This window comes from Prionailurus bengalensis, chromosome A1, assembly GCF_016509475.1.
Source record: "Prionailurus bengalensis isolate Pbe53 chromosome A1, Fcat_Pben_1.1_paternal_pri, whole genome shotgun sequence".
Lineage (NCBI taxonomy): Eukaryota > Metazoa > Chordata > Mammalia > Carnivora > Felidae > Prionailurus > Prionailurus bengalensis.
The window spans coordinates 106248819-106275997 of record NC_057343.1 but is presented as its reverse complement, the minus strand read 5'-3'; the positions used below and the strand labels follow the sequence as shown (position 1 = coordinate 106275997).

At 35.2% G+C, this 27179-nt stretch overlaps 1 protein-coding gene across 2 annotated transcripts in view; it reads right to left on the bottom strand.

Annotated features, from left to right (window-relative positions):
- Positions 1–1163: 1163 nt before the first annotated feature.
- Positions 1164–27179, bottom strand: part of SLC12A2 (solute carrier family 12 member 2) — a 107530-nt gene continuing 81514 nt past the window's right edge. Inside the window, exons 18-27 of one of the 2 annotated variants that reach the window (XM_043586844.1) lie at positions 22347–22453; positions 18324–18403; positions 15736–15861; positions 12884–12931; positions 11269–11391; positions 9744–9855; positions 7683–7769; positions 6285–6420; positions 5903–5970; positions 1164–4076 (exon numbers count right to left, since the gene is read on the bottom strand). In XM_043586844.1, the coding sequence (XP_043442779.1) occupies positions 3941–4076; positions 5903–5970; positions 6285–6420; positions 7683–7769; positions 9744–9855; positions 11269–11391; positions 12884–12931; positions 15736–15861; positions 18324–18403; positions 22347–22453 (1023 nt within the window). In that variant the 3' untranslated portion in view covers positions 1164–3940. The remainder of the gene's footprint in view (positions 4077–5902; positions 5971–6284; positions 6421–7682; positions 7770–9743; positions 9856–11268; positions 11392–12883; positions 12932–15735; positions 15862–18323; positions 18404–22346; positions 22454–27179) is intronic. The other variant, XM_043586853.1, reaches the window with a different exon arrangement.

Sequence of the window (27179 nt, the reverse complement as noted above, 5' to 3'; positions counted from 1 at the left end):
TCATTGGAAGATTCAAGAGGAAAAACTGGGCTGAAGTTCTTAATACTACCATTTAATAGCCTATCTGAAGAGGTCTCTGACCTGACCCCTGCTTCCAGATTCCATAGAGAGCAACAAGACTTAGATCTTTAGGTATTTTAGGAGTCTACAAAGTATGTATGTCCAGTTGGTTAACCCACCAACACATTATGTGTATCTACTCTCTCAACTAGCTAAATAGTACTTCCTGATGAGCATGTCCCAGGACTTGTGCCATCTTTCCTCCAAGAGTTCAACATTAAACTATCACCTATTGGTTCTGTACCTACACACATCCTGTTGGTCCATAAAGACAGAATTGTATCACATGCATTTATATTTTCTTCCCAGTGAATGAACAAAAAATACCTGCTGGCTCAAAGATGAATGGCATCCCCACTTGGAAAACCTTTGGATACTAGGATACTGGGAAATGCCACATTCATAGTTCATAGTTGCCTCTGAACCCCCTTTTAAGTCCCCAAAGAAATAAGGACCCTGAATAGCAGACTACTGGACAATAAGCAAGTAAAGATCATGCAGTGGACACCTCTGTTTGGCTTCAGATGTATTAGCCAGCCTGTAGCCACTCTGTATTTCTAACTTTAATTGCATTACCTGAACACACATTTGCTGGCAGACATGGACGAGCAGTTTGGAAATAGCCAGTCTATCCCAGACCTCTTAGTTATGGATCAGGCAGCAGTGAACGCGTAATAGAGATACCCCAGGAGATGAAAGATCTGGGCTCTCGGCCAACATTCTTCACTTATTTGCCACATGACCTCAGGAAACTCCCTACATTGCGCCAAGTTGCTTTCTCAAGAGTAAAACAGAGATAACTTAACCGTCCTGCATATATGACATGCTTACTATAATGTTCAAATAAGAAAGCGAAAATGTTTTATAGAATCGCTAATCAGCTTAGCCAAAAGTCTTCCGAAGAAAAGACAGGGACTATGAGGCTTAGGGACAAAGGCCCAGGGATAGCAAACAATTTCAAACAACGTTTCCAAGGCATGAATATTACAGTAAAAGCCACTAAAAAACTCTGATATTGTGAAATAACAGTCCTATAAATGAGGGTATATCACAAAGTTGACAAAGATTTCCAAAACAGATAAAATAGAAGAGTAGACATTAAGTAGTTTTAATGAATCCACTTCCTTTATTGCAGTAACCTCTGTACAAGCAGCAACTGCAATATTCCACATTAAAACGTTAGAAAAGCAGGTGTGTGACAGTTATAGTACAGTATTATCAAAATATTACATTTTCAAACTTAGTAGATCAACATCCACCAGAGCTCAAATCTTTAAATTATTTCCATAGTCTTTAAAAATATGTAACGTCAGAAAGCATATAAAAAGAATGTAAAAGGAAACCTAAAGTACAAATGAAATAATGTAACAAATAAATATTTGATTTAATTAACCCTTAATAATCAGCTTAACACCACCATTCTCTCTAAACCCAGTATTTACCTATAGAAATAATGAACTGTCCAATGCCATTGCATATTTATTTCCAAGTTATCACCAATGATTAGAACTAAAAAAAAAATGGCATTAAAATAATCAAATTCAGCATAAATAAAAGAGTAGAATAGCTTCAACACTAGCTAGCATCTCTAAGAATTGTTGAAATTTATTAGAGTACTACAACAACCTTGAAAATTTTGACCTGGTGTCTAGTGTTAAGTGAAAGTAATGCATTTTTTTTTTTAAGTGAAAAGCTTCTTACATTATTTCACAGACAATATTACCCTCCCCCCATTATGCATATTTAGATATATTTTATGTACTTTATACACATATGTATGATGCATGACATTTGGTTCCTGCAGTACAGATCACAATGATGGTTTCCTGAATGGGAAAAATTCCAAAAAAAAAAAAAAAAAAAAGTAAGTGTACCTGTGCACATTTCAAGATAGCAGCACTCAATTCATGCCCTATTATCCATTTAAAAAGTTCAAACACGATATTGTTTACTGAATAATATGACACTTCTACTGTCTTTCCCCCAAAACACTACAAAACCTGCAATAAAATGGAACAATGCTGTGAGTTATAATGTAGGGAAAAAAATTTGGAAAAACAATTACTTCATTTTAACATTCTGAATTCAAAATTATCATCAGATCTCCACTTTTCTATTCATTTAGTTTATGCTCACGCAGCAAAAAGACTGCACTATTGACAACAGTAGTAATTTTATGGATTTCTATCAAGATTCATGAAAACCTGCATACATTCTTCACCACGGAGACTTATGCCAATGAACTCACTGAACAGTACTGTAGCGGATGTGTTCTCCATTTTCTAACTGAACAGTAACTGTGTGAAGTTACATGCCCTTCCAATGATCACCTTTGTTCTCCAGGAAACCTGTTACCTTTCAATCTCATTTTGAACTTATGTTTACCAAAACAAAAAAATTTTAGTCTAATGAATCTTGGATCACTTTAAAATGCAAAAACACCAGCAACATAAACGTCATTATATACACATATGCATCTGTGTATGCATATACATATGCATACACACATACATATATGCAGACATCTATCCCTTGAAATGTTTTTAGGAAATCCTTCCTTGAATAAAAAATGAAAAACTTCACATTGATAATTGTATATAAAGCTTTTAGTAACAGTGCGTACGCACTGTCAAAATTGTACTAGTAGACTATGATGTCAAAACAGACATTCCAAAAGCACAAACTGGCAGTTTTTCTTAACACAAAAGTTTTAAAGTATTAAGAATGGATTAAATTTAAATGTTCAGAATAATCTGTTCAAACCTGAGTATATTAATTAAGACTAAGTATACTTGACAATTGAATGAATTAAGCCTAAAAACATTTCATTAAGAAACCAGTGGTCCATTTAACCATTTGATGAAACATTAAATATTTTAATGATTTATAAACGATGGTACAGTGGGATTCCACATATTGTTTACTGAAACAGTCTATTTGATGACATTATTTTATCTAATTTTCCTCGAGAAAAATCTTTTAGCATTTCTTAAAAGTCCCTCAAGATTTGAGGAAAACTATAAATTAGGACCGATCTCCCTTCTAATAGATACAAATGATTTTGAGGACTTTGGTCTGAAGAATGACAACAGGAGATTTTTCAGCATGGTATATAGAAGTACTGGATAAATCTTCAACCGTCCCTAAGATTTCAAATAAAAATACAAATAGCCAATTAGAGATTAAAAAAAAACAAAACAAAGAAAGGTTTATTGGGTCTTTTTTTCCTAGATCTACATTTTATATAAACCCACAGAAACCTAACCTTTGGGGTCACTTTTGGGTTATCATTTTTTTTTTTTTGCATTTTTCATTAACTTGCCCTAATTCTCATCTTTAGTATCTAACAGATACCTTTACAAAAGTAATAGAAAACATACAGTACTCAACACTAATTGGTCAATGGAAGAAGAAAAGCAGTGTCCATTTCATTTCACGGTGGAAGAGACTAGAAATAAAAATAATAGCTGACGGCAAAATTTGACATTCTATAAATTTATAAAAGAGGATATATGGATGAAATTTGGTTAATTTCAGAAGGCACCTCAAGGCTAAAGGCTTTTTGTACTCCTCTCATCAATCAAAAAATAACACACTTTTATTGCTATTCAAGTAGCAAAGGAAAACTTTACTCTCATGAGCTTCAGTCCAGCAACAAGGAATCATCATCATTCATTCAGATTGAAATACAGACTTGACTAAAACTGAAGTCTCCATACACGGATCAATGGAGCAACTTCCCTGTGTGCTTTCAAATTAATGAAATAGTGAAAGAAAAGTCATAGTTCGCCATTGTGATGTTAATGTGTCATTGAAGATTTCAGTTACTCCACTGGGCACTAAAGTACCATCTGGAGGGCTGTCCGCTGTGTCGGAACACTTAAGAATAGAAGGTAAGGACACTCTGATGATTCCCACGGACTAGGAGAATTGGCGGTAGGTCCTTTGATAGAGCTTCTAACCAGGCCATATAGAGAGCACTTGACACAGCACCTTTCCTAGCAACTGGGAGACTCCTGGTATCAAAAAGAGAAAGGAAATTAGGCAATGCATTTAAGTTGAAAATAGAAAATGTAATAAAAATTATATATGGAGTCCCTAGTAATATTAACTAAAAATTACTTTGGTTAGTTACACATTGTTTTTGAGCGTGGCAAATTCTGAACATAGCGTAACAATGACTATACTCATAGATCACTATTCTCCCTTTCACATGTCTGAACAAAAGATTTTTAAAATTTATCTGTAAGAATAGAAATAAGTATTTCTATCAACTGTAGCACATTTTATATCTAACGCTAAACTTCACATTTTCTCTTCTTCATTAAGGACAGAATTCTTTTAGGAGAAAGGGCTGTTTCTATCTGAATTGTGAAAGCAGAAACTACACATGGATAAACAAAACTGAAACATAATTAATTCTATGTATTAATTTTCAACTTCTCTTATTTCTGTGGGCTTTCATTTATTTTCTTAGTGTTTATTTTTGAGAGAGAAAGCGCGAGTAGGGGAGGGACAGTGAGAGAAGGGGACAGAGGAGTTAAAGCAGGATCCTGACTGACAGCGGTGAGCCCAACACAGGGCCTGAACCCATGAACCATGAGATCATGACCTGAGCTGAAGTCACTCAATGGACTGAGCCACTCAATTGTCTGGTCTTTCATTCCTATTTGTAGATAGTGGTAGTAGTCACCAGTTGCCTTATCAACTGTTTCTCTCTAGACTTCTGTTTTAGCATATTCCATTACAGTATGTGATCATTAGCAGCAAAACTTGAAATCTTCTGGGTATTTTTTGTTAATCAAAACAACATTTCTCTAGTATTATTTTATTTCATCATTTGGGATGTTTTTGGAGGATTGAGCTTTTTTTTTTTTTTTTAACCTATTGAAGGACCCAGGCTCCATGACAGAAAATTCAGGTTCAAGTAATACCTACCGAATCTGATTTAGTGAGGAAAAAAAAAAAAGCTAGAGAGCATTAACACCTATATTCAATGCAAGGACAGAGTGTCTGTATGTAAAGTTTGTGTGTGGAAAACTGGGGGAGCAGATTCAGACAAGAACCACTTTTTACATTAAACCCCCAAGGTAACTTTATGGTGTTATTTCTATGAGGATGCTGCCTGGGGTCTACAATTTTTTTTTTAAGATTTTTTAAAAATCTAAGGCAAGTTTAATAGTAAAAAACTGATTTGGAGGGGTGCTTGGGTGGCTCAGTCATTCATTAAACATCTGACTTTGGCTCAGGTCATGATCTCACAGTTGGTGAGTTAAGTCTGGCATCAGATGAGCTTGAGTGCCGTTTCAAGTGAGCTGGGCTTCTCTCTCTGCCCTGTGCTTACTTGTGCCCTCTCTTTCTCAGAAAAAAAAAAAAAAATATTTTAAGTCAGTACAATCCACCCCTCAATGTCACACTCAAACTCACAACCCCAGATCAAGAAAGGCACACTCTACAGACTCAGCCAGCCAGGTGCCCTCCACCACCTCAGGGTCCAAAGTCTAACTTGAGGTCCTCATACCCCACATATGATGGAGTGTCCTCAAAGCCAAGGAGTTTTTAAAAGGTGGGAAAAAGAAGAAAGGAAAAATTCCATAATAAACTATTGTGGTAAAGAATTACTTAGATTCCTATAAGCTTAAGATTTTTGCTTTTCTTTCCTCCTACCTTAAGTGATTTTTCCGTATGCTTGAAGTATATTAACAAAAGTTTGTTTTTCCTACTTATAACCACTAGATCATTACTGGGAAATATATACGTATGTACTTGGTATGGCAATTAATCCTAATCACATTATCATAAACTGAATACCGAAGAAAATCTTAGTATAGACATTACTTACATGACAATGATATTAGCTGTACTTGAATGTTCCTTTAGTAATTCATTTAACCTGATCTGCCGATAGGTCTGAAAGGAAATAAGACAAAGTCATTCCTAGACCATTGGAAAAGTGGAATCTAGTGTGGTTCATAGAACTATATAGAAGTAAGCAAAAAGAAACCAAAATAATTTTGGTGTAATAAAAGTCTCTGTTCCCTAGTTTAAAAAAGACCTAATGATTTACACACACTCTTCACATACAGATCCAACTTAGAGGAGACTGAATTCACAAGACTGGTTCCTTCCGTAACAAATTATAGTTCTTGATACTTCTATTTTAACGTATTTTTAAAAAAAATCAATGGAAGATTAATGAAAAGAAAGCAGAAGAGAAATAATACCTTGGTCTTATAAAGTTCAAGCTCATTATCTGTTATTCGCCACGGCTCATCTTCTTTCATTTTATCTGCAATATCTTGTTCTTTGTCATCTTCATGAAGTCTATACGGCTCAATCATTTCATCAAATGCTACAATACTTAAAAAAAACTGACAATCACAATCTGAATTACTTAACACTAAGATCGTAAATGCTAAATTAGAATTTGAGAAGTCAGTGTTTTCCATCTCTCCTGCTCACTTCCACACCCTAATTATAACCATCTCTTTGGCAACTTATTCAGAAAACAGCCATCTCTAGTTTCTCAAAGTGATTAGAGATTTAGAACCATATTCACAATAACAGAATTGTAATTTGAACTGCTAACAATGATCTCTCTGTAACTACTCCCTGCTCCTATGCCCACCCCCCCGTCAACCTACATACATTTCCATCACCGTAGCTAAAATGATCCTTTTGAGCAATACGTCAAATTGTGTTGTTCCTTTACTCAAAATATTCAAAACCTTTCCTAGTTCAAGTACCACTGAATGAAACGAGCAGTAGTAGGAGAAAAGGTACTAGAATATTCTGAAGGGAGGAACACACAGATACTTAACATTTAAGAAGATGCACAATCAATCTCTAGATACAAAGATAATTTAATAGGATAAGAGACAGTAAAAGAACATAAACACTCTAATCCCCTATGAATGTGAAAAATATTTTTCAGTATCAAGTTTCGTACAAAGTTCCTGGCATATATTGTTTTATAAAAGGAAACAAATCCTTCCCTGATTATAAGCTTACAAAGTATACCTTATTGTTTTCTATTTAAGATAAATTCTTTAAACCAGCTTCATCATTTATTCAACAATTTACTTGAGAATAATTAAAATTATGCCTGGTAACATAAATATACATATTATTATAACAATCTCTAGGTACCATTTTCAGGTAGATTATTCCATGAGTACACTTTCCCTTGACCCTTGAGAATTCTGATTGCAACTATTATAGGCTAATTTTTGATTCTCCTATTTTACTAATAAGGCAAAACAGTGAAAAGTAATATATAATGTGGAGTAGGAATTGAGTGAGTGGTGGTAATGAATATAGGCATGAACAGTGGAAATTCAAAGAACCATGTGGAATTTCTGTGGCATTAGGATTTTCAGAAATTACTTGTAAAGCACTAACTGAATTCTCTGAAAACTGAAAGCCCTTACACTTACTTTAGTAACAGCTACAGGCATGCCAACTGTCAGTACCAGATTTAAAAAAGTTGACTTCACATGCTAACAGCAGGTAAAACCTCCAGGTAATTAGTTTAAGTTGAATGATCTGTTACTGGAATATGTGAGTAGGTCATCCATAAAAGAATCAGTTATCTATACAGAGTAATTTATCCAAGAACTTACTTTTCTTTCTTTGGTTTAGTATTAATATCTCCTAAGACCATGATATCAGAGAAGTCTATCCGGAACTTACTAAGCAAAGTAGCCATCCTAAAACAAAAATGAAAAGCATTGAGATACATAAAAGCTGCATCTATGTATTCTTATTCCATTTCAGGCTGCATCACTGTATCTGAAAAGCATCATTTATAGGAAAACCGTATCAGGTGCTGAATAAAGTTCACCTGTGTTAGTTCACACGGTACATTCAACTGAGCAGAACTCAAAATTCCCTGAGTAGAGACTCCGGTTATATTCTTTCACTTTCTCTGAATCGCTCCTTAGTATCTAATCATGAATGGAAAGACAGTAATAATGAAATTTGGAAGGCAACTAGTTTTTAAATTTAATTTTTGTCACAAGGAGTCAGAGATACAGGCTTTCAGTTACAGAATGAACAAGTCACGAAGATGAAAGGTACAGCCTGGGGAATATAGTCAATGGTATTTTCATAGCGCTGTACAGGGACAGATGGTAGCAATCCTGTGGTGAGCATGACATAAAGAGATATGGAATCACTATGTTGCCCGCCTGAAACCAACATAACTATATATGTCAACTGTACTTCAGTTAAAACTTTTTTTAGACAGATTATATTGGTGACTATATGGATTTCCGCAAAAACTAGTAAACAGTTGTTAAGTTTAATTATTTTTTGATTCTTCTTCCATCCAGGAAGAATGCCTATCTCAAGACCCAAACAGGACTTTTGGGGGCCATCAAAAGCTATAACTAATGGCAGATCAAGTTCACAGCATTTTTGAGGGGGAGGGGGACTGGGACAGACATGAAAAAGAAGCTCCAACAAGCCTCTGACTTTTCAGTAAAGAAATACCTTTTCAGAGGCATAAATGGCAAGGAAACCTTGGTGGCTCCAACAAAAAAGTGGAAAAAAACGCAAAGGAAAAGCTGTCAGCACAAGGGGATTCTATTTTTAAGAAAACAGAGTTTTCTAAATTAAGACATTAGAAAACAGACTCGCTCCAGGTTTAACTTTTGAATTATTTCTAGTATTTCTTGCATAATTCACTATGTGAGATGACTGGACATTTAGTTGAATTCCAGTGTAGATCTATTAAGTGCCTGCTATGTGTCACTGGGCCCACGAAACTCAAATCTAAGTTTAGATTGCAGTACCTAGAATGCAGCGAGTGATACCAAGTATACCGTTACTGAGGAAGGAAGGGTAACAACTAATGGGGAGACAATGGTATAAAAATAAAACACATTAGGGCAAGTGTCACAAAGAAAGTGACGGCAATGCTGGACTTGAAAGTCTGGAGTGTTTCATGAGAGGAGCTGTTTACAGTAGAGATGAGAGCAGAGAGGGGTACAAGCCTGAGACAGCATGTGTGTTCAGGGCAGGTGCACCAGTGCGCACCACAGTGAGGGGTAAGACACAGTGTGGAGAACAGGACAGAGCGTTTGGGCTTTGTCATATTTTAGCACAGACTTTCTATGGAATGTAACAGAGAGGAAATTCCAAGTATTTGGGCAGAGGCATCTTATAATCAGAGCTCTACTTTTCAAACGTGAACTCAAGAGAAGAGTGTATAGTGTGTGCTGAAAAGGTCAGGGACGAGATGTGGGGTATGTAGCAAATCACTCAACCAGAAATAGAATGGGGACAGTACAGCGGGAGTAAGACAAGGGATGACCGCGGCATCCTTCATTTCTGTTGTCTTCAAGTCTACAGAATGTATCTCACACGGGAATATGTGATTTGGAGGCACATCCACTGATTTTTTACATGCCTAACATTTAAATGCTGCAAATCTTTAACAAAGACTTTCTAAAATGTCAATATATGAAAAAATATTAGGAATCAGTAAAATGAACTATCTACAACTTAAACATAAAGATTAAATTAAAGAGAATGAGGTTTTAGTTGTTTAACAAGATTTTCAGCTTCAGTATAGGACAACCTGACTGACATTTTCTGGACTGTGTCTTTTTTATACTATCAAATATACTGTAATAGTGAACTATGGCTAGATTAATGCTCTTCCATTTAAATACACTTACGCTCTCCGGTCATGGTCTATTCGGTTTATTTTCCCACCAATGAACACTCTGATCTTACAGTCTTTCCACTTTTTCTTGGTAGTCAGAAGGTAAGGTATCAATAAGGTCAAACCTAAATCATAAAAATATAAAAAATCATTCACGAAATGCTAATTTCTCAATTAAGACCTTTTAATTCAATTTAATCTCTAAAAGAATGTCTGCTACAACTCTGCATTAAACAATATTTTTCTATCTGTTCTTCCTTAATAATTCAGACAGAAAGCCATGAGGTAGGCCTGAACAAGGAGGGAAGCCCAATGGAACTGGGAGGTTAGTCACATACAGGAGGACTGAGGAACTGAGTGTCTTCACTGAACCTAGTGGGAGCCGGGTTTCTCTCTCAAATGAGAACTCCAAGAAGGAAGAAGCTGGATTAAACCCTGCAGTATTTAAACTGGAATGGGTGTTCAATCTATACTTACATGTACTAACATATCTATGGTAAGTTTCTGAGACCCGTCTACTGAGAGGGCCTGGGAGCAGTGACACTGCAGTGGCAACAAGCGTATCTTTGTTTCTATATACCATTCTCCACTAAGAGCAGTCAGCGTTCCTCGGGTAAAAGGTGACTCAATGGCTGGTACAGGCAAAGTACAAAAGTAAGTCTGGAACATCTTACGATTGGGAAATGACAAATGGACACACAAGTCAGACTACAGAGGATCTTGCTGGCCAAATATGGAAACGATCTGAACATCAAAACAAATAATGAGAATGACAAATCATCTCACACTGAATACAGTCTATGAGTTCACAAAGATAGAAAAAAAGAGAAAGCTCTTCCTTACAGTAAGAAGCCAACTAAGAGGAAGAAATAACAGGATTCGAAAATCATCATTTGGCAACCACAAACACACCACACCAATGATAAGAGCAGGCCAAAGTATCAAAGGATGCTAAAGATGGTGGTAAAAGTTGTAGAAATGATGGTATATTTACCTAATCCAAAAGTAAATCCCCATCCACTAATATGTGTAATTAAAAAGGGGAAACAGTAACTTTTCATTCTAAAAATCTAGTGAAAACCACCTTACTCAATGGTCAAAGCTAACTTCACCAGTCATGAGCCAAAACAAACATCATGTCCCACTTGAGATATAGACAGAAGAGCATAGCGTCACTTCCGTAATAGTTCTACCAAAAACCTACATAATGTAAGCTAATTATGACAAAAGATTAAATGGTACTTCAAATCTAGTGACATTCTCAGACTGGTCGATTAAAAAAAAAAAAACAGCAAAACCCAAAAAATATTAAGGTCATGAGCTCAAGAAGTAGGCAACTTGCGAAGTGAAGGACACTGAAGAGGTAACAGTTAAGTGCAACACCTGATTCTGAAACTAATCCTGGTGCTTTGGGGAATGTTGACAAAACTGGAAAGGGGTCTAGGGATGAAAAGGACACGTCATTTCTTAGTACTATTCCCATAGTCCCACAACTTCACTACATGTAAAACTGCTAAAAAGCATGGTAACAACCTTACCTCCATCATCAAAAAGCCACCAAACATCAATAGTATTCTTTCCTTGTTTTTTCTGAAACTGTGTACTAGCTTCAAGAAGCTTTTGGTCAGCTACATTTAAGGGCACAGCAGGGCCTTTGGATTCTAAAGGATGAAGCAGAAAAATAACACGTAAGGGAGATAAATACTCAAGTCTCTTTTGCTGAATTCCTATAATTTCCTAACTCTTGTATATTTAAATGTTTATAATGCAGACAGTTGTATATGGCATCCATCATAAGCTTTCAGTGGTTTATAATTTAAATGTACTTTTGAAAGACGTTCACAGATAAATACATCTTTACAACAGCTTAACTCATCCAAATTATCTTGCCTAATTTCTAATATTTTGAAGCATTCTTAATGAAAGAAGCATGAATACCAATACCAATCAAGAATATTATAATTGACTGCTAGATTTTAATTTTTGAGAAGTTGTTTTACGCTAACTGGACAAATGAGGCTTATGCCTATTCCATGAACGTATCACTTTTGTAATCTTTTTCCTCAGTAATTTAAAGATCAAAAAATTACTTTACATAAAATGTCATCATTAATATAAGATCAAAAAATTATTTTACATAAAATGCCATCATTAATATAAAAGACAGAGGGAAGTGGAAGACGAATGAATACAATCTAACAATTACCACAGTGAAACCTCTGAGTCTAAGCAAGAACACCCTCATCTTTACCTAACTTGACCCCTTGGTTTGTGATGCAAAAAGCTAAAGCCATATAACCACACATCTTTCTCTGAGGCACAGAAAGATGGTAGAACTCCTTGGAGGGCACCACGTGCTGCAGATCTAAAGAGCAATATACCAAGGAAGTTCCCATATTCTCAGGAATTAAAAACTCAAAAACTTAAAAAAAAAAAAAACAAAAACTCAGCACTGACTCTATGAGCAAGCAAATGACTATTATGAGACTCCTACAGCAAATTTTTAAAAGCAGGAATCCACAGGAGGAAATCTGATAGTTTCTGCAGGATGTCTGTCATTCACTTCTCATGCTGCCATGATACACGCAAACATGATGAATGATTGTGCATGATGACATAATATGGCTGCCAAACCACACTGCTCCGTAACTCTCACCTCTATCTCCTTCTCATAAAAGTCATGCCCGGGGACATGACTGTGTATCTCCCAAACGCAGCAGGGCTGTGAGAAATATTATAATTTTTGAAATGAAAAATATATTAGTATCAAAATTAAGGGCTTGGCTTGGTACACCTGATGGTAAAGAATGCAAGTGACACTGGCAAAGAGACCCATTTCAGTGTCTCTGTTTAGCACCTAAACCATGCAGTTTAAAATAAGAAACTGGTATTGACAGTCAAGGTTTGAGTATTTCAGAAATGCTATGATGATTTAAAATAATTTGCCTTTGATATACTCCCTTTCCCTGGGATGACTTACACTTTTTAGTTGGACTAAAGATAATGTTTCTAATCTGCATTCAATAAATAACTGTAGCATCACCTTGCCATGGAAATAAAAACTAAGGTAAAAAAAGAAAATAGCAAAGTTGGAATTAAAGAGTTAACAGTATGAAAAAAGGGGATTAAAACAAAATGATGAAAAATGCCTGCCTTTTTTCAACAGTGGTTGAGTTGGAGTCTTGCCATCCTCTTCCTCATCTAGATTATGTTTAAAAAACACAAAATATAAGTTAATTGTCTTTATATTAATAATGAAAATGTAAATAGAGCACATTTATAAACAGAGCATAGTATGATGAGACAGTCTGTGAAAAATAATCAAGACTGAAAATAGATATCTTCTACACTGAGTGTTGAGGAGTTTTAAAAGCAAACATATTTTAGACCCCTCCAACAGGGCTACTGATGAACGCTCACCCCTACACTGTATTCCTGTAAAACTGACAAAAACTGGAACACGATTTTTAAACTTGTAAATGTTCATACTTGAAATCAGTTGAAAAGAATTTCAACTATGGCTTATAGAATTGAAATAGGACGTTAAAAACTGACACTGCAGATAACACATGAATTTTAAACACTGCCACTGCATCACTGGGCAAATGACTGAAAAGTTACTTTTAGAAACGTTTAATGGATATCCGGTCCTGGTAAAAACTAATCACCACTTGAAACAGGAAGGAATTTGATCAGAGACAGAGTCTTTTGGTTTATATAAAATACTATTTATACATATATACATCAATTGATATATAAAACGTAAGCATATATATACATGTATATATGTTTGTATGCATGTACTGGTCCATCTGTATTTAGGTATCTTTAAGTATTTTCTTGGGGTTAACAGTTTTGCTAATCTCAGGTTCTTCTTCAGATAAGCTTATGTGAGGTGTCTGAGGCATATAAAACTCCGGACTCGGACAGGGAAGAGTACACTGCTCTGGAGTCAAGTGGCTCCCAGGATTCCAGGATTCCCTCTAACGCTTCTCCTGGCTGCGTCAGCTTGAAATGGTTAACTCCTCACTTTCCTTGTTAGTAAAAGGGTGAACAATACATACCTCTTCAGATCATTATGCTGCAAGCATTAAAGACCTTAGCTCAGTGCCTAGCACAAAGTAAGTATTCAAAGGGCACTCTTTCTGTCCCGTTGCATGCTGTGTGCCACAGTAACCAAGAAAGACATACCGAACACCTATAATTATACGGTGACTACACAAGAATGTTTCTAATTCTGAACACCTTTAAATTATATAAACTTTTCTATAGTTTCTATGTTAATTTTGAAAATAACTGGCTACATAGAAAATAAACACAAAATAAAATTAATGCTATTTTTGAATGCTAATTTCTTATGCCTCTTAGGGAACATTTCAATTATTACATTTAATTTTATAGGATTATGTATTACTGTTCTTATAAAGTAGATATTTGATACTGTCTTTGATGATAGTAAAAATAACAATTATAAATATAAATGTGGACATGGTGTATTTATTTCAGAGAGCTCAAAAAATGTTAAGGAAATCCTGACACTTAAAAAATAATTTACACTAAGATATTTAAAGGTATCTGAAGGTAATAAAGCTATTGACATTTTCAAAATAAAAAGGTGAGCCGGTATGTACTCACCCCAGGTTCCTACTCTAAAAATAATGACTTCCCAAGCTTCCCAATGAGCTAATGTGTAGAAAACACCTACTGCAATGTGAAAGGCACAGAGTAGATGCTTGATGACTATTACTTCTTCCTTTCCCATCATAGTTTTACCTATCAATTCCTAACAGATTCAGTAAAGAAAGGATCGGTTTTAGGAAAAAGAAAATGATGACAAAAATAAAAAGAGAAAATGAGAGCATGTATACCATAAACTAAAAGTAAATGCAGGAACATTAAAAGCAGTTTTAGAATCTTTCATAGAGTTTTGAGATGAAACAGGAAACAAATTATAATCAAGCCAGCAAAGAACTTAAAGGGAAAATGGGTCTCAACTAAAGCCTCAACTACCACTACTCTGAGCAGCCAATGTAACTAAGGAGCAAAGAAATATTAAGTAACAGCAGTGCTTCTACGTAATCTGGGAAAGATCGATTTCACAGCGACAGGATTTGTCCAAAGTGATCAATTTCAGAAAAAGAATGGTAATTCTTTGATAGGAATCAAAAAAGCATGATATGGTTTGATGATTTACAGTGCAGATTTTTCTTGTTGCGTGCCAGCTGGGACCAGGACAGATGGAGATACTGACTGAACAGAGGTAGGAGAGTGAGGGCGGGAGAGTAAGATTTGGAAGTCATCCCTCTTTCCGTCTTGTAAACATGACACAGATTTATGGATGAAATTATCTCAGCATCTCAGGAGATTTGGAGACCTTTGTGTGGCCTGAACCGCATGGGTCACCAGGGGTAGTAGGTGTGCAATTATGGCCAAACAGTTCAGTAACCAAACACCAATAGCATGTTCCTTCAGAGACTAAGTGAGGAATACAACTGCATGTGATTTTTTATTACATGGTTTTACCTCAACAACTCCAGGTGCAGTAGATGTAAAAAGTATTCTAAATATGTCAGCACATAAACAAAATCCCTAGTATTTCAATATCTGGATTTACAAAAAAATTATGTAGATTTGTGGTCAACTTCATTTCTTCCAGGGTTATCTTATGCTCTATCACATTACTCTAAAATTACCATGTTACTTTCCAAGTTCAGATTTAACCTAGGCTTTAAATTAAATTGTTTCATTTAAAGCATATATAAAAATATACAAGCAGGTATTAGTGTAGTGTATAATTAACTGGCATGGCTTCTGTTCTACGATCGACTTTAGTATTTTAAAAATAGCTAATCATGTTGTAGCCATCCATTTTACCTCATCTACTAGAAATGAACAGTACAAATGAGAGAATGGGTTACTTAATAAGACATGTTATATAATAAAAACCATTTCTCCCCAAAGTAAACATTACCATTAATAACACTTCTTGTCTGAATAAAAATTACCTTTGTGTGTAACACTTTTCTCATCGGACGGCTTGGAGGTATCTAAATCCGATTTTTTACTGTACTCCATACTTAGTACCACATCCTTGACACCGGGAGATTTCTCTTGTGAAGACAATAATTCTTCTACGGACATGAAAGTAATCAAATTATTATCTAAATCTTATTTTAACCATTAATGAAAGCACCATGGTATACTGATTAAATAACAGTTCACAGCACAGTTTAGGAAAAAATAGTAAGTTTACAGTACATGATTTCTTAGGTAAGCAAATGTGATAATCTGTTTTGAAAGAACTATTCACTCAAATACCTTGAGCCACGGTTAAGTATCAGACATGTGAATTGGGTGCTGAGGAATTAGTAATGAGTGAGATTCAAAGAACATAAAAGTGTGGCAGACAAAAGAATAGTGTATAGAAGGTGAATAAATTCTACTCTCAAAGTCATTTACACATGTAAAAACTGTAAAATGTGACAAATGTTCACATATGTGTAAGATGACAAACAATGCTGAAAAATTATACCCCTGACTATAGAGACAAAACCAGGACATCAACTCAGGGTAGAGTACCAGTTTTTCATTTTTAAAGCACTTTCTCCATTTTGTATCTTTTGAGAAGTAGTTAGTAAACAGTTAACTTCCACCATGAAAACATGCAACACGAAGACTAATGTCTTAAGAAACTGATCGGTGACAGATAATCCTCATCACTGATTTGTTTGTATGATGAGAAATAACAAGAGAAACGACTATGCTAAGAACTTCGCAGACATTTCTTTACAACAACCCTATGAAATAATCACGTTTTTTAAATTTTAATGTTTTATTTAAGTATCTCTACACCCAACATGGGGCTAGAACTCATAACCCCAAGATCAAGAGTCTCAGGCTCTTCTGACTGAGCCAGCCCAAGCACCCCAATAATTATGTTTTAAGATATGAGGAAACTGAAGCTGGGAAGTCAGCAAACTTGCCCAGGCTACAGAGCTATGTACTAAGAGAAAAAGCTGGGATTTTCAAAGGAGATCTGACTCCAAAGCCTGTGCTCTTGATCCTGTGCTGAACCAAATTCCTGTGTCCAAATCCTGATGACGAATAACAAGACCTTCGAAACAATTTTCCTAATTGAAACACATGAAAATGTTTTCTTAAAGTTCTAGTCAGATTCATATCACAGTGGATTACACAACTATATATGTAATTGATTAGTCAAATTGTCATACTTGTGAGAGTGACAGGGAACACAACTAATTGTGCAGTTAACAGGTACCCTAAACCTCAATTGCTGGCAGCTCACGAGAGAACTGAAACAGTATTTTGCAAGGCCTACTCCGGAGTAAGAAAATGCATTTTCAGCAAGCCATACTTTTGTGTTCCATGGATAAAGACCTCAAAGCGTTCCTTTCAAAACTGCACAATACCCTTAAAATGGTGGGAGGAGGGGGAGGATTACAACTGTTTAAATATATAAACAGGTGACAAAAGTTCATGATGTGCCTCTCAGCTATTTAGGCTTAGCTATTTTTGATGATTTAGTTAATTAATTGATAAGGGTAAAATATTAGGTATGCAATTTCTTAAACTTATAATATTTGTTCAACTACCAGGAAATCATCAAAGGGTACAGAATTTCCCAGTTTTTATTAAGGTGGCAAAAGTAATCAGTATACCTTAGTTAGGTTTAAGGTTTCATGTAAAAACATTTTTTTTGAATGCTTTAAAAATTACATAGTTGGAGAGGAGATTAGTGGGTATCAGGGGTTAATGATGGGGGAGAGATGAAGGGCATGGTGGGGGCATAAAGGAGTAGCACAAGAGAGATTTTTGCGGCGATCGAACAGTTTTGTATCTTGATTATGGTGCTGGTTATATGAATCAACCGCATGTGATACACGGCACAGAACTATACACATGTTCATGAGCACACACACACAAGTGTTAAGTAGAACTGGTGAAATCTGAATAAGGTGGGTAAATGGTCACAATGTCAGTTTCCTGGTTATGACGTATAATGATAGATATTCAATATGTTACCTCTGGGAGCAATGGATGAAGGGTACAGAGGACCTCTCTATTATTTGTTACTTATTATGGATCTATAATCATTTCAAAATGAAAAAGTTATGAAAAATGACTTATAGGGTCTTTTCTGAAGACAGAGAAAATGACATTACCAAGTTCAGTTTTCATTATTAATATACCTGTGTGTAAAAAAGCATGACCTTCATAAACATGAAAATGATGATTTAGCAGTCATTAACATTTTTTTCTCTATAGTATTTACCATGTATTTTTATAAATTTGGCCAAACTAAAACCATAACTCATGCTTATTTCTCTTAAACTTATGATTTACGCTGAATTTTATTCTCTCCATTAATAATCACCAGCCATCATCCAGGTTGGTGCCAACTCTGAAAAGATGGTGGAGCTGAAAAGATTTCACTTCCAAATGCCATGCATTAAGTACATGACACAAAACAGATAGTAAATGTTAAAGTTATTGAAGAATCTGTGAGAATGACATAGAACTAACAGAGTCATTTATATTTTTAAAGTAAAACATTTATTCAAGCAAGACTTACCTTGTGCTTGAAGATGAGATATATCCAGACCCTCTTTTAGGCGGATAACCACTACTCCATATTGTATGTCAAAGGCGTCACTATAATGGGGGTGGGGGGAGAATCAAAATCACAAAAATGTTAGTGTCCTCCTCTATAAAATGAAGGCAGTAAGAGATGATTTCTAAAACACCTTCAGCTTTAAACGTCTTATTTCTAACATATGCTTTTAAAAATACAGTGAGACCCATATAATGTCTGCTTCAAATTCTATACCATTCCCTTTCCTTTCTTCTATAATACTCTTAAAAACGAGTTAAGTGTACATCTTTATAGTCTTGACACTCTACCTACACCAGACATTTAAAGCATGCCTGTAGTCCTATCCTATCTGAAACAAACTAAAATTACGGAAAAATAACATTCAATATTCCCACCATACTTAATTTAGGCTTACACCCTTAAAGCTATGAGAAATACAAGAAGACAAAGCAGAGTGATTCCACTGAGAAAGAGAATAGGTTGTAGAATATAAAGGAATGACTTCTGAAAGAAACCAGAGTATTTTTAAGTAATTCTCACATTTTTACAAAAATGTTTAAAAAGGTAATACAAAGATTGTATATGCATGTGTAGACACGCATTCTTAAGTCCTTTCAAGTTTTTTAAACACAAATGGGATCATCCTATAACACATGCAAAATATATTAAAACCTCAAAGACAACTCTAAAACCAGACTTCAATTCTGGAAACTTTATGTTGAGACCATGAATCATGTGGATTCGAGTTTTTCTCAAATCTACTCAAAGAATTACAAATTCCTAAACCTTGGGTCATTCCCGGAGTGTAACAGGCTTGAGTTTTATCTTTCATTATTATTTTTAATTATGAAGCAACGAATATTCATTATACTCAAAAAATTACATACAACCTAGTTCTATATAACCAAAAGAAAGAGCTAAAATGCTAAAAAAAAAAAAATCAAATTTTTGTTCCCACAGACACAAAGAAGAATACCTATCACTGTAAGAGATGTTTTATTGGTTTATTGATGTTTTTTGTTTTTGTTTTTGTTTTAAATCATGGGGAGACAATTTTGGCCTCATTCCTATAATGAATTAGCTAAGGTCTGAAGAGATTCATCGGAAAATTAATGGACACAGTAATCTTCCTCAGCTGTATCCTGAAAGACCTAATGCTAGAGAAGAGTAACTATAAGTATTTGAAAAAAATAGTTAATAAATTACAAATGACTTAAAATCAAGGTCCTTAAAGAAAAGGCAGTGAATATAGCTTCCCAAGTTTACCGTGGAATAAAGTAGCTAAATATTTTTGCTATAAACAAAGAAATTTCTCTAAGCTATAATTTGATTTGGAGTTTTAGTCTCTCCATGCTGTTACTAGGCATAGTAAATTAAGTAAACCTCAAGTGCTCAAAGTATTTATAATCAGAACCAAAACTTAAGTGTCACAAGATAAAAGCATAAGCAGTATCACTGCTTTGAAACTGACATCAATTTCTATGGCTCTGGAAACCAGAAAGCATCATTTTGCCTCTCTTTTAATTGCTGCCTGCTGTATAATACTTAGAGTAATACTTGACTCTCAGAGCAAACATTCACTTCAAGTTCCTACAAGGTCAAAGTCAGAAAGACTCCTTTCTTTTCAGTGTTTCCATATGAGCAACTACAACTAACAGTGGAAGAATTCTTTGTAAAAATGTCACTTTTTCTACATTTTAGGATAATTATTCCATCTCACTGTTCTTGCATCTTCAGAAAAGAGCACAGTCCACGTCAGATGGCCTACATGATTTAAACATTCACACTGTCCTTCCTTTCCTAGTCCTCACATATGCAAAGTGCATAGAACAGAATTAGAAACGTAGGATGAAACCCCAAAGCTAAAGAGCAACCATATTAGGTCAAAAATCAGAAAAGCTTTAATTTTACTAAAAGCATTTAATAATTACTTGGGAAAACTTATTCATTCTATACTTTCCTAATCAATATGAAGAGGTTTTTTAAAAGTATAACATCTGGTTACTCCCTCAAATAGATTTCAAGGTAGCTATGAACACAAAATTATCATATGTGATCCAGGTAAGTACTTATGGCTCCAACAGGAGTTCCAGTAAGGGAAATAACTACTTAGTTAAGGATAATCAGATCAAAATTCAGAGAGATAAGATTTGAACCTGGTCATAGAGCTACTTTGCCAAACACATTTTTTTTTTTAAAAAAGCACAATTGTATGTAAAGAAAAACAAGATATGAAAGAATGAACAGTTCTGTTTCATCAGCATCTATAATAAGAAGAAATTATTCTTCAACCAAGGATTGTGGTGTGGGGCACCTGGTTGCCTCAGCTTGGGACTCTCGATCTTATGGTTGTGAGTTCGAGCCCCATGTTGGGTGTAGAGATTACTTAAAAAAAAAAAAACCCAAAAAACAAAAAACAAAAAAAAGAATGGTGGTGTGATGGACTCCTAAGTATGGAGAACAGAGGGGAGTTGGTGGAGGGATGGAAAAAAATAGGTGATGGGGATTAAGAGTACACTTATCATGATGGGCACTGAGTATTGCAGAGAATTGTTGTATCACAATATTATACACCTGAAACTAATGTAACACTAAATGTTACCATTGGAATTAAAATAAAAAAACTTAAAAATATAATGGTAGCGGCGCCTGGGTGGCTCAGTCGGTTAAGCATCCGACTTTGGCTCAGGTCACAATCTCACGTCTCTTGAGTTCAAGCCTCATGTCAGGCTCTGTACTGACATCTTGAAGCCTGGAGCCTGCTTTGGATTTTGTTTCTCCCTTTCTGACCCTCCTCCACTTGTACTCTCTCTCTCTTTCTCTTTCTCAAAAAGAAATAACATTTAAAGAAAATTAAAAAAAAAAACCACACAATGGTAGTGTGAAAGGGAATCCTTATCCTCTATAAAACAGTACAAATGAGATAAAGGGACCTGTTAAGCAAACCCAGAATACTAGGAAAAGGAAGTATTTCAAAATTAAGAAGAAAATTGCCAAAAATAACAAGTTTTATTCTTTTTATTAAATAACTCACTTAGTTCCAACAAGCATTTGTGGTGGATTAAACAGATACATTCATAAAAATCAACTATAACATAAACCAGCTCAAGTCAGAAAGACAAAGTAACAAAAAAATAAAAAGAATGCACCAGACAATCCATACAAGGGAAGATGAAGTAATGTTAAACCAACACAAGCTGTCTGATAAATATCATTCATTTAAATTACACCAAGAAGTGAATTATAGACTCAAAATCTACACTTCACAAACAGGTTGAAAATCAAAGCATGTAAGTACACTTAAAAAATGTAAATGACTGGGGCGCCTGGCTGGCTCAGTCCATTAAGCGTCCAACTTCGGTTCAGGTCATGATCTCACAGTTGGAGAGTTCGAGCCCTGCATTGGGCTCTGTGCTAAGCCTCCTTCGGAGTAGGTGTCTCCCTTTCTCCCTGCCCCTCCCCCATTGTCTCACTCTCTCTCTCTCTCTCAAAAATGAACATTAAAAAAAAGTTTATTAAAAAAAACGCAAATCACCTAATGCATAAATAAAGTAATAACATGTAAATCAGTGTGAGAGAATAAACCTAACCATCTGAAGGGTGATATCAATGATGAAATGCCCTCCTCAGCACCAGATACTATAATGACAGAACACAAGGTGAGAGGTCTGACATTCGGGAAATCTGCTCAGCAACAGCTGTAAGGATACCCCAACTCTTCCTAACTTGAATGAGAAGCTAGAGTACATATGTCGTGTGCTCATTTGCACACGTGTGTGAATGTCCAAATGTATTAAGAGAGACAGAAACATCAATCAAAACATTTTGTGAATAGTTCATCAAGTGACAACCCAGATAACCGCATGTGATTCTTTTCACTCTTAGGCTTCTACGAGAAGACAGGGTATTAAGAAAACAGGCTTCACAAACCACTGCAGGCTTTGAAAACCAGTGCAAGTTTTCATTTTCTGAACCAAGTTCCTGGATTAAAAGGATACTTACTGAAATATGTTTATGTACATATCCACATCTCTCATATCTGCTTGCAACCAATCTTTCTTAAATCCAAGGACAAGTGTGTTTGGTTTCATACGCCCAAGACCAGCAGCCTAAAACAAAGGAAAAACACAACTTTCAATATATACTATTCAGCAAAATATTTTATAAAGGATCAAATCCTCCAAATAGACGGGCTATAAACATTTATTTTTTTATTTTTATTCTTTTAATATTTATTTGAAAGTGTACATATGTGCTCTCTCTCAAAATAAATTTAAAGATTAATTTTAATCTTTAAAGATTAATCTATTGAAAGATTAACAATTAAATCTTAATTTCAAGATTAAATTAATCCAAGTATACATTATGTGATCATGTGCCAGACACTGTCCATACGATTTGGGATAGTTAGCAATATCCTAACCATATAAAACTTAAAATCTTTCTCAAAACGTTCTCTCCATGCACAAATTTCTTTCAAAAAAGAAAGAATATCTATCCCACTAGATATTAAAAACAACTCTTTACCTTCATAGCTAAAAGATAATCATTTTTTTTTAAAACTATCTATTAGGTACCAAGATAGCCACTAACCACACAGACTTTTCTGTTTTTTTTTTTTTTTTTTTTTTTTTTTTTTTTTTTTGGTAAAAGCACAGCAAGAAACATCTTTGAGTTTTAGAGCTTTTTAAAGAACGAGGCTACAAGATAACCAGTAACTTACTGATGATACAAAATAATGTCATTTTTATTCTCTTTTTCATCACAAACTTTTGTCACAACATAATAATTAAAAGGTTTTATTTTTATAAAATTAACAATAACACCCTGCGGCACTCTGTCCATTTGTTTCAACTTCATTATTTCAATAACTTTTCCTTGAATGACTGAGCAAAGAAATTTGAAATGTATCACTCATCCCTAAATCCTTTGTAAATTCTAATCAAAGTAGTTATTCAGTCAGAAGTAATGCTTTCAGTTTCCATAAAACATCCTGTGTTTTAAAGAACAATTTATTACTGAAAATATGTCTTCTCTTTAATGGTTCATCAAATCAGTTTTTCATGGAATTCCATAATTGAAACTGATTTGGCAAAATACAATCCTCTGAAGCTTATTACAAACGTCTTTAGTTTCAAATATTCCCATTGTGTTGTTTCTTTGGATCTTCAGCAATGTTTTCTATGCATCTTTCACCAGAATTTGCTGACAAGAAATGTGTTTTAGTTTGTTATTGTATTTTCCTTTGCATCATCACAACCATTTTTACTGCAGCAGAAACAACTATTTCCACAATGGTACACAATGGCTTTTTATTTCTGTCTTTCACTATTAAGCAAAAATATTTCCAATCATTATGGTTACCTGTTGAAATGTAGTTAAATACTGCTGTGAGATCTGTATTACTTTAAAAATTACTGAAAACAATACTTGTAGAGTTTTGGCTCCATGTCCTGGATGGTTAAAATGTTCAGCCATTAGGGATAGCTTGGATAGCTTTTATTTTTTTTTAATGTTTGTTTATTTTCAAAGATAGAGACAGAGTGCAAGCGGAGGAGGGGCAGAGAGAGCAGGAGACACAGAATCTGAAGCCGGCTCCAGGCTCCGAGCTGTCAGCACAGAGCCCTATGCGGGGTCCAAACTCACGAACCGCGAGATCAGGACCCGAGCCAAAGTTGGAGGCTTACGCGATTGAGCTACCCAGGTGCCCCCAAATTAGTGATTGCTTTAAATTATCATTAGTTAATATCTTATGGCACAATATTTCTTGTAGATGTGGCTATAAGACATAATTTGTACATAATTTATATTTCTAATATTCTTATTGGTATAAGAATTAGATTATTTTGATCTACTTATTTCAGAAGAACTTAAAAGAACTTACCATCTACCTCAAAAAGTGGCTGATGAAGAGGAAAGGTCACAAACATTCAGCATGTATTAAAGAGTATAATTCTGGGCTATTTTTGTGCAGGAGAAAAGGTAAAGTTATGTCTAGAGTGAGACTGTGAATGAGACCCACTTGATTTAAAGGGCCCCCATAACATAATCTGTAATCTGAATTTTCACTAAGGACAGTAAGTTTTTGCTCTTTGAAATGAAGGTTTAAAATTGACTGACAATTAAGTGGCTCCTGCCATTAAAAAAGAAAACAGAAAGATACAAATACACAAGGAAGCTAGCAGTGCTACTGGAGAAGAATGCCTCTTTTTTAAAATCGTGAATCTTGAGATTTATTGTGGAGCCTGGATACTTAAATGCTAATTCGATGATACATGAATGCTTATAATCAGTAACTAGATAAATGAGAGAGAAACGAGGAGAGAGAGCATAAGTAAGGTAGAGTAAACATGTTCAAAAGCGGTTTTTGACAAAGATTATAAACCTCTAATAAGACATACAGGCTTTTGCCACTGGATGTTAACAGGTTTCCAGAAGGTACAAAAGAAAGAAATACTGTCAGTGACAATTTACACTAAGAAGTCAGTGATTAATTCTGCAGAGATAATTCTCCTATTTTTAAGTTTGTTTTACACAGTTACTCAGACAGCTCTGCCACTATAATCAAGGCAACTTCTTGGGCATCTTAGTGAAATACTTGCATCCACCAGTTTATAGGCCAGTCTCAAAATACTACCATGCGCTATGCATCCTACCTTTATCCCCACACTGCTCAAACGGTCTAGACCCACTGGGGTGAACATGTTAGCGGGAAGAAGAGTGAGGAGGACAATGGATCCTAACACTCGTCAACAGTGTCATTTTTACCACAGAAACCCTTAAGGGCAGAGGTTCTCAAACTGTAGTGTCCGCACTGTACCAGGAGCAGTTATAGAAATGCAAACTCTCCCGGCTCACCCAAGGACCCACTGAGTCATTCCAAAGGTGGGACGCAGCAGTGTGTTTTAACAAGCCCACTACATGACTCTGACATACGCTCAAGTTCAGGAACCACTGCTCTAAGGAAGTATTTTCCTTCCTAACGCTTCTTAAATACATAAAGTGGTTCTAGAAATGTTCCTACAAATCGCACAAAAGCAAGTTAAGATTTACCCACTAGAAACAACCTTATGACCAGAAGCAGAACTTTACTTGAAATATTTAAATACTTTACATAGAAAAGCAAATACATTAAATAATCATGTACGCATCACCCAGCTTAAGAAAAAACATTACAAACACACTTCAAACACCCTATGTATCCTTGTCACGTGCTCTTTGTATTTTCACCACTTCATCATTTAGGCATACATACATACATATATATGTTTAATTTACGTATATTTAAAATTTTATATCATCTCCATATTGTTCCTGTCTTTTTACCTTGCTATTTTTCCTTAGCACTTTCTGTGTTCAAAGTTTATTCCTATTGCTACATATAACTAATTCCCTTTTACCACTATGTAGAATTCCACTGCATGTTTATACCACGATCTTTCAATTTGTGGCTGATGGCTGTTGAAGTTACTTCCATTTCTTTTTCACAAATACAAATAATGCTGCTATGCAATTTCATATAGTCTTCCCTACACGTGTAAAAGTTTCTCTAAGGAACACACGTAAGAACGGAATGTCCGAGGATATGAACACTTTGAAAGTAGAGGACACTGCCAGGTTGCTGACCCAACTGACTGTGCCATCTATGTTACTATGGCAGTTCAAAGATTTCCAACTGTTCATACGGCTCCTAACACTTGGATATGGCAGACTGAACTTCAGAGTTCAACTTTTTTGTGTCTCACTGAAATAAAAATCCTTCCCTAGCTCAAAGTCATAAAATTATTCTACATTTTTCTTCTAATAGTTAAAAACTTTGGGGGCGCCTGGGTGGCGCAGTCGGTTAAGCATCCGACTTCAGCCAGGTCACGATCTCGCGGTCCGTGAGTTCGAGCCCCGTGTCAGGCTCTGGGCTGATGGCTCGGAGGCTGGAGCCTGTTTCCGATTCTGTGTCTCCTTCTCTCTCTGCCCCTCCCCCGTTCATGCTCTGTCTCTCTGTGTCCCAACAATAAATAAACGTTGAAAAAAAAAACAACAAAAAACTTTGCCTTTCACATTTAGTCCTTAATCCCTCTAGAAATGGTTTTTGTGTATTCTTTGTAAAGATCTATTATTTTTTCACACGAATCACCAACTGCCCTAGCTCATCCTTTTAATTCTACTTCCATATATATTAAATGTTCTATATGAGGGGCTCTATTTCTCCTTTCTGTTTTATTCCATTAACCTTATTATCACTAATTCAATACCACTACGTGTTAATTACTAAAGTTTACGATGAGACTTTATATCTACCAAAGTAAGCCCACTACCTCCTTATTATTCCCGAGGCTCGCCTAAAATATTCTTAATCCTGTGCTTGTCAAGTTTTATAAAATATCTAAACAGAATGTGCAGGTGACAGCACGCTGAGCCTCCCACCTCTGCTTTAACAGAGCAGCTCTTCAATCAACACAATGAATGGGCTTCTGGTTAATCTTTCTTTTGAAGAAAGGGGTTCCTATAAAAAAAAGATGGCCAACATGATCCCAACCCATTTATTTCTTCCCATAAACTTCAGGGCTGATTGAGGAAACTGAGCTTCAGAGAAGTTGAGGAACTTTCTCAGTAAAAATTCTTAATAAGGAAGTGGTAGTGCTAACATGTCAATCTAGGACCGACTCCAAATCCCAAATTCTGACCAGTGTGTCATACACAAAACTGAAAGTGACATCTAAGTTTAGTAAATAAATAGTGAGAAATACAGTAAGGAACAAGAATTTTTAAAGAATTAAATAAGGACTGCCATTAATTCATACTTACAAACTAACCCCAATGAGGTACAGCAGAAAGTGA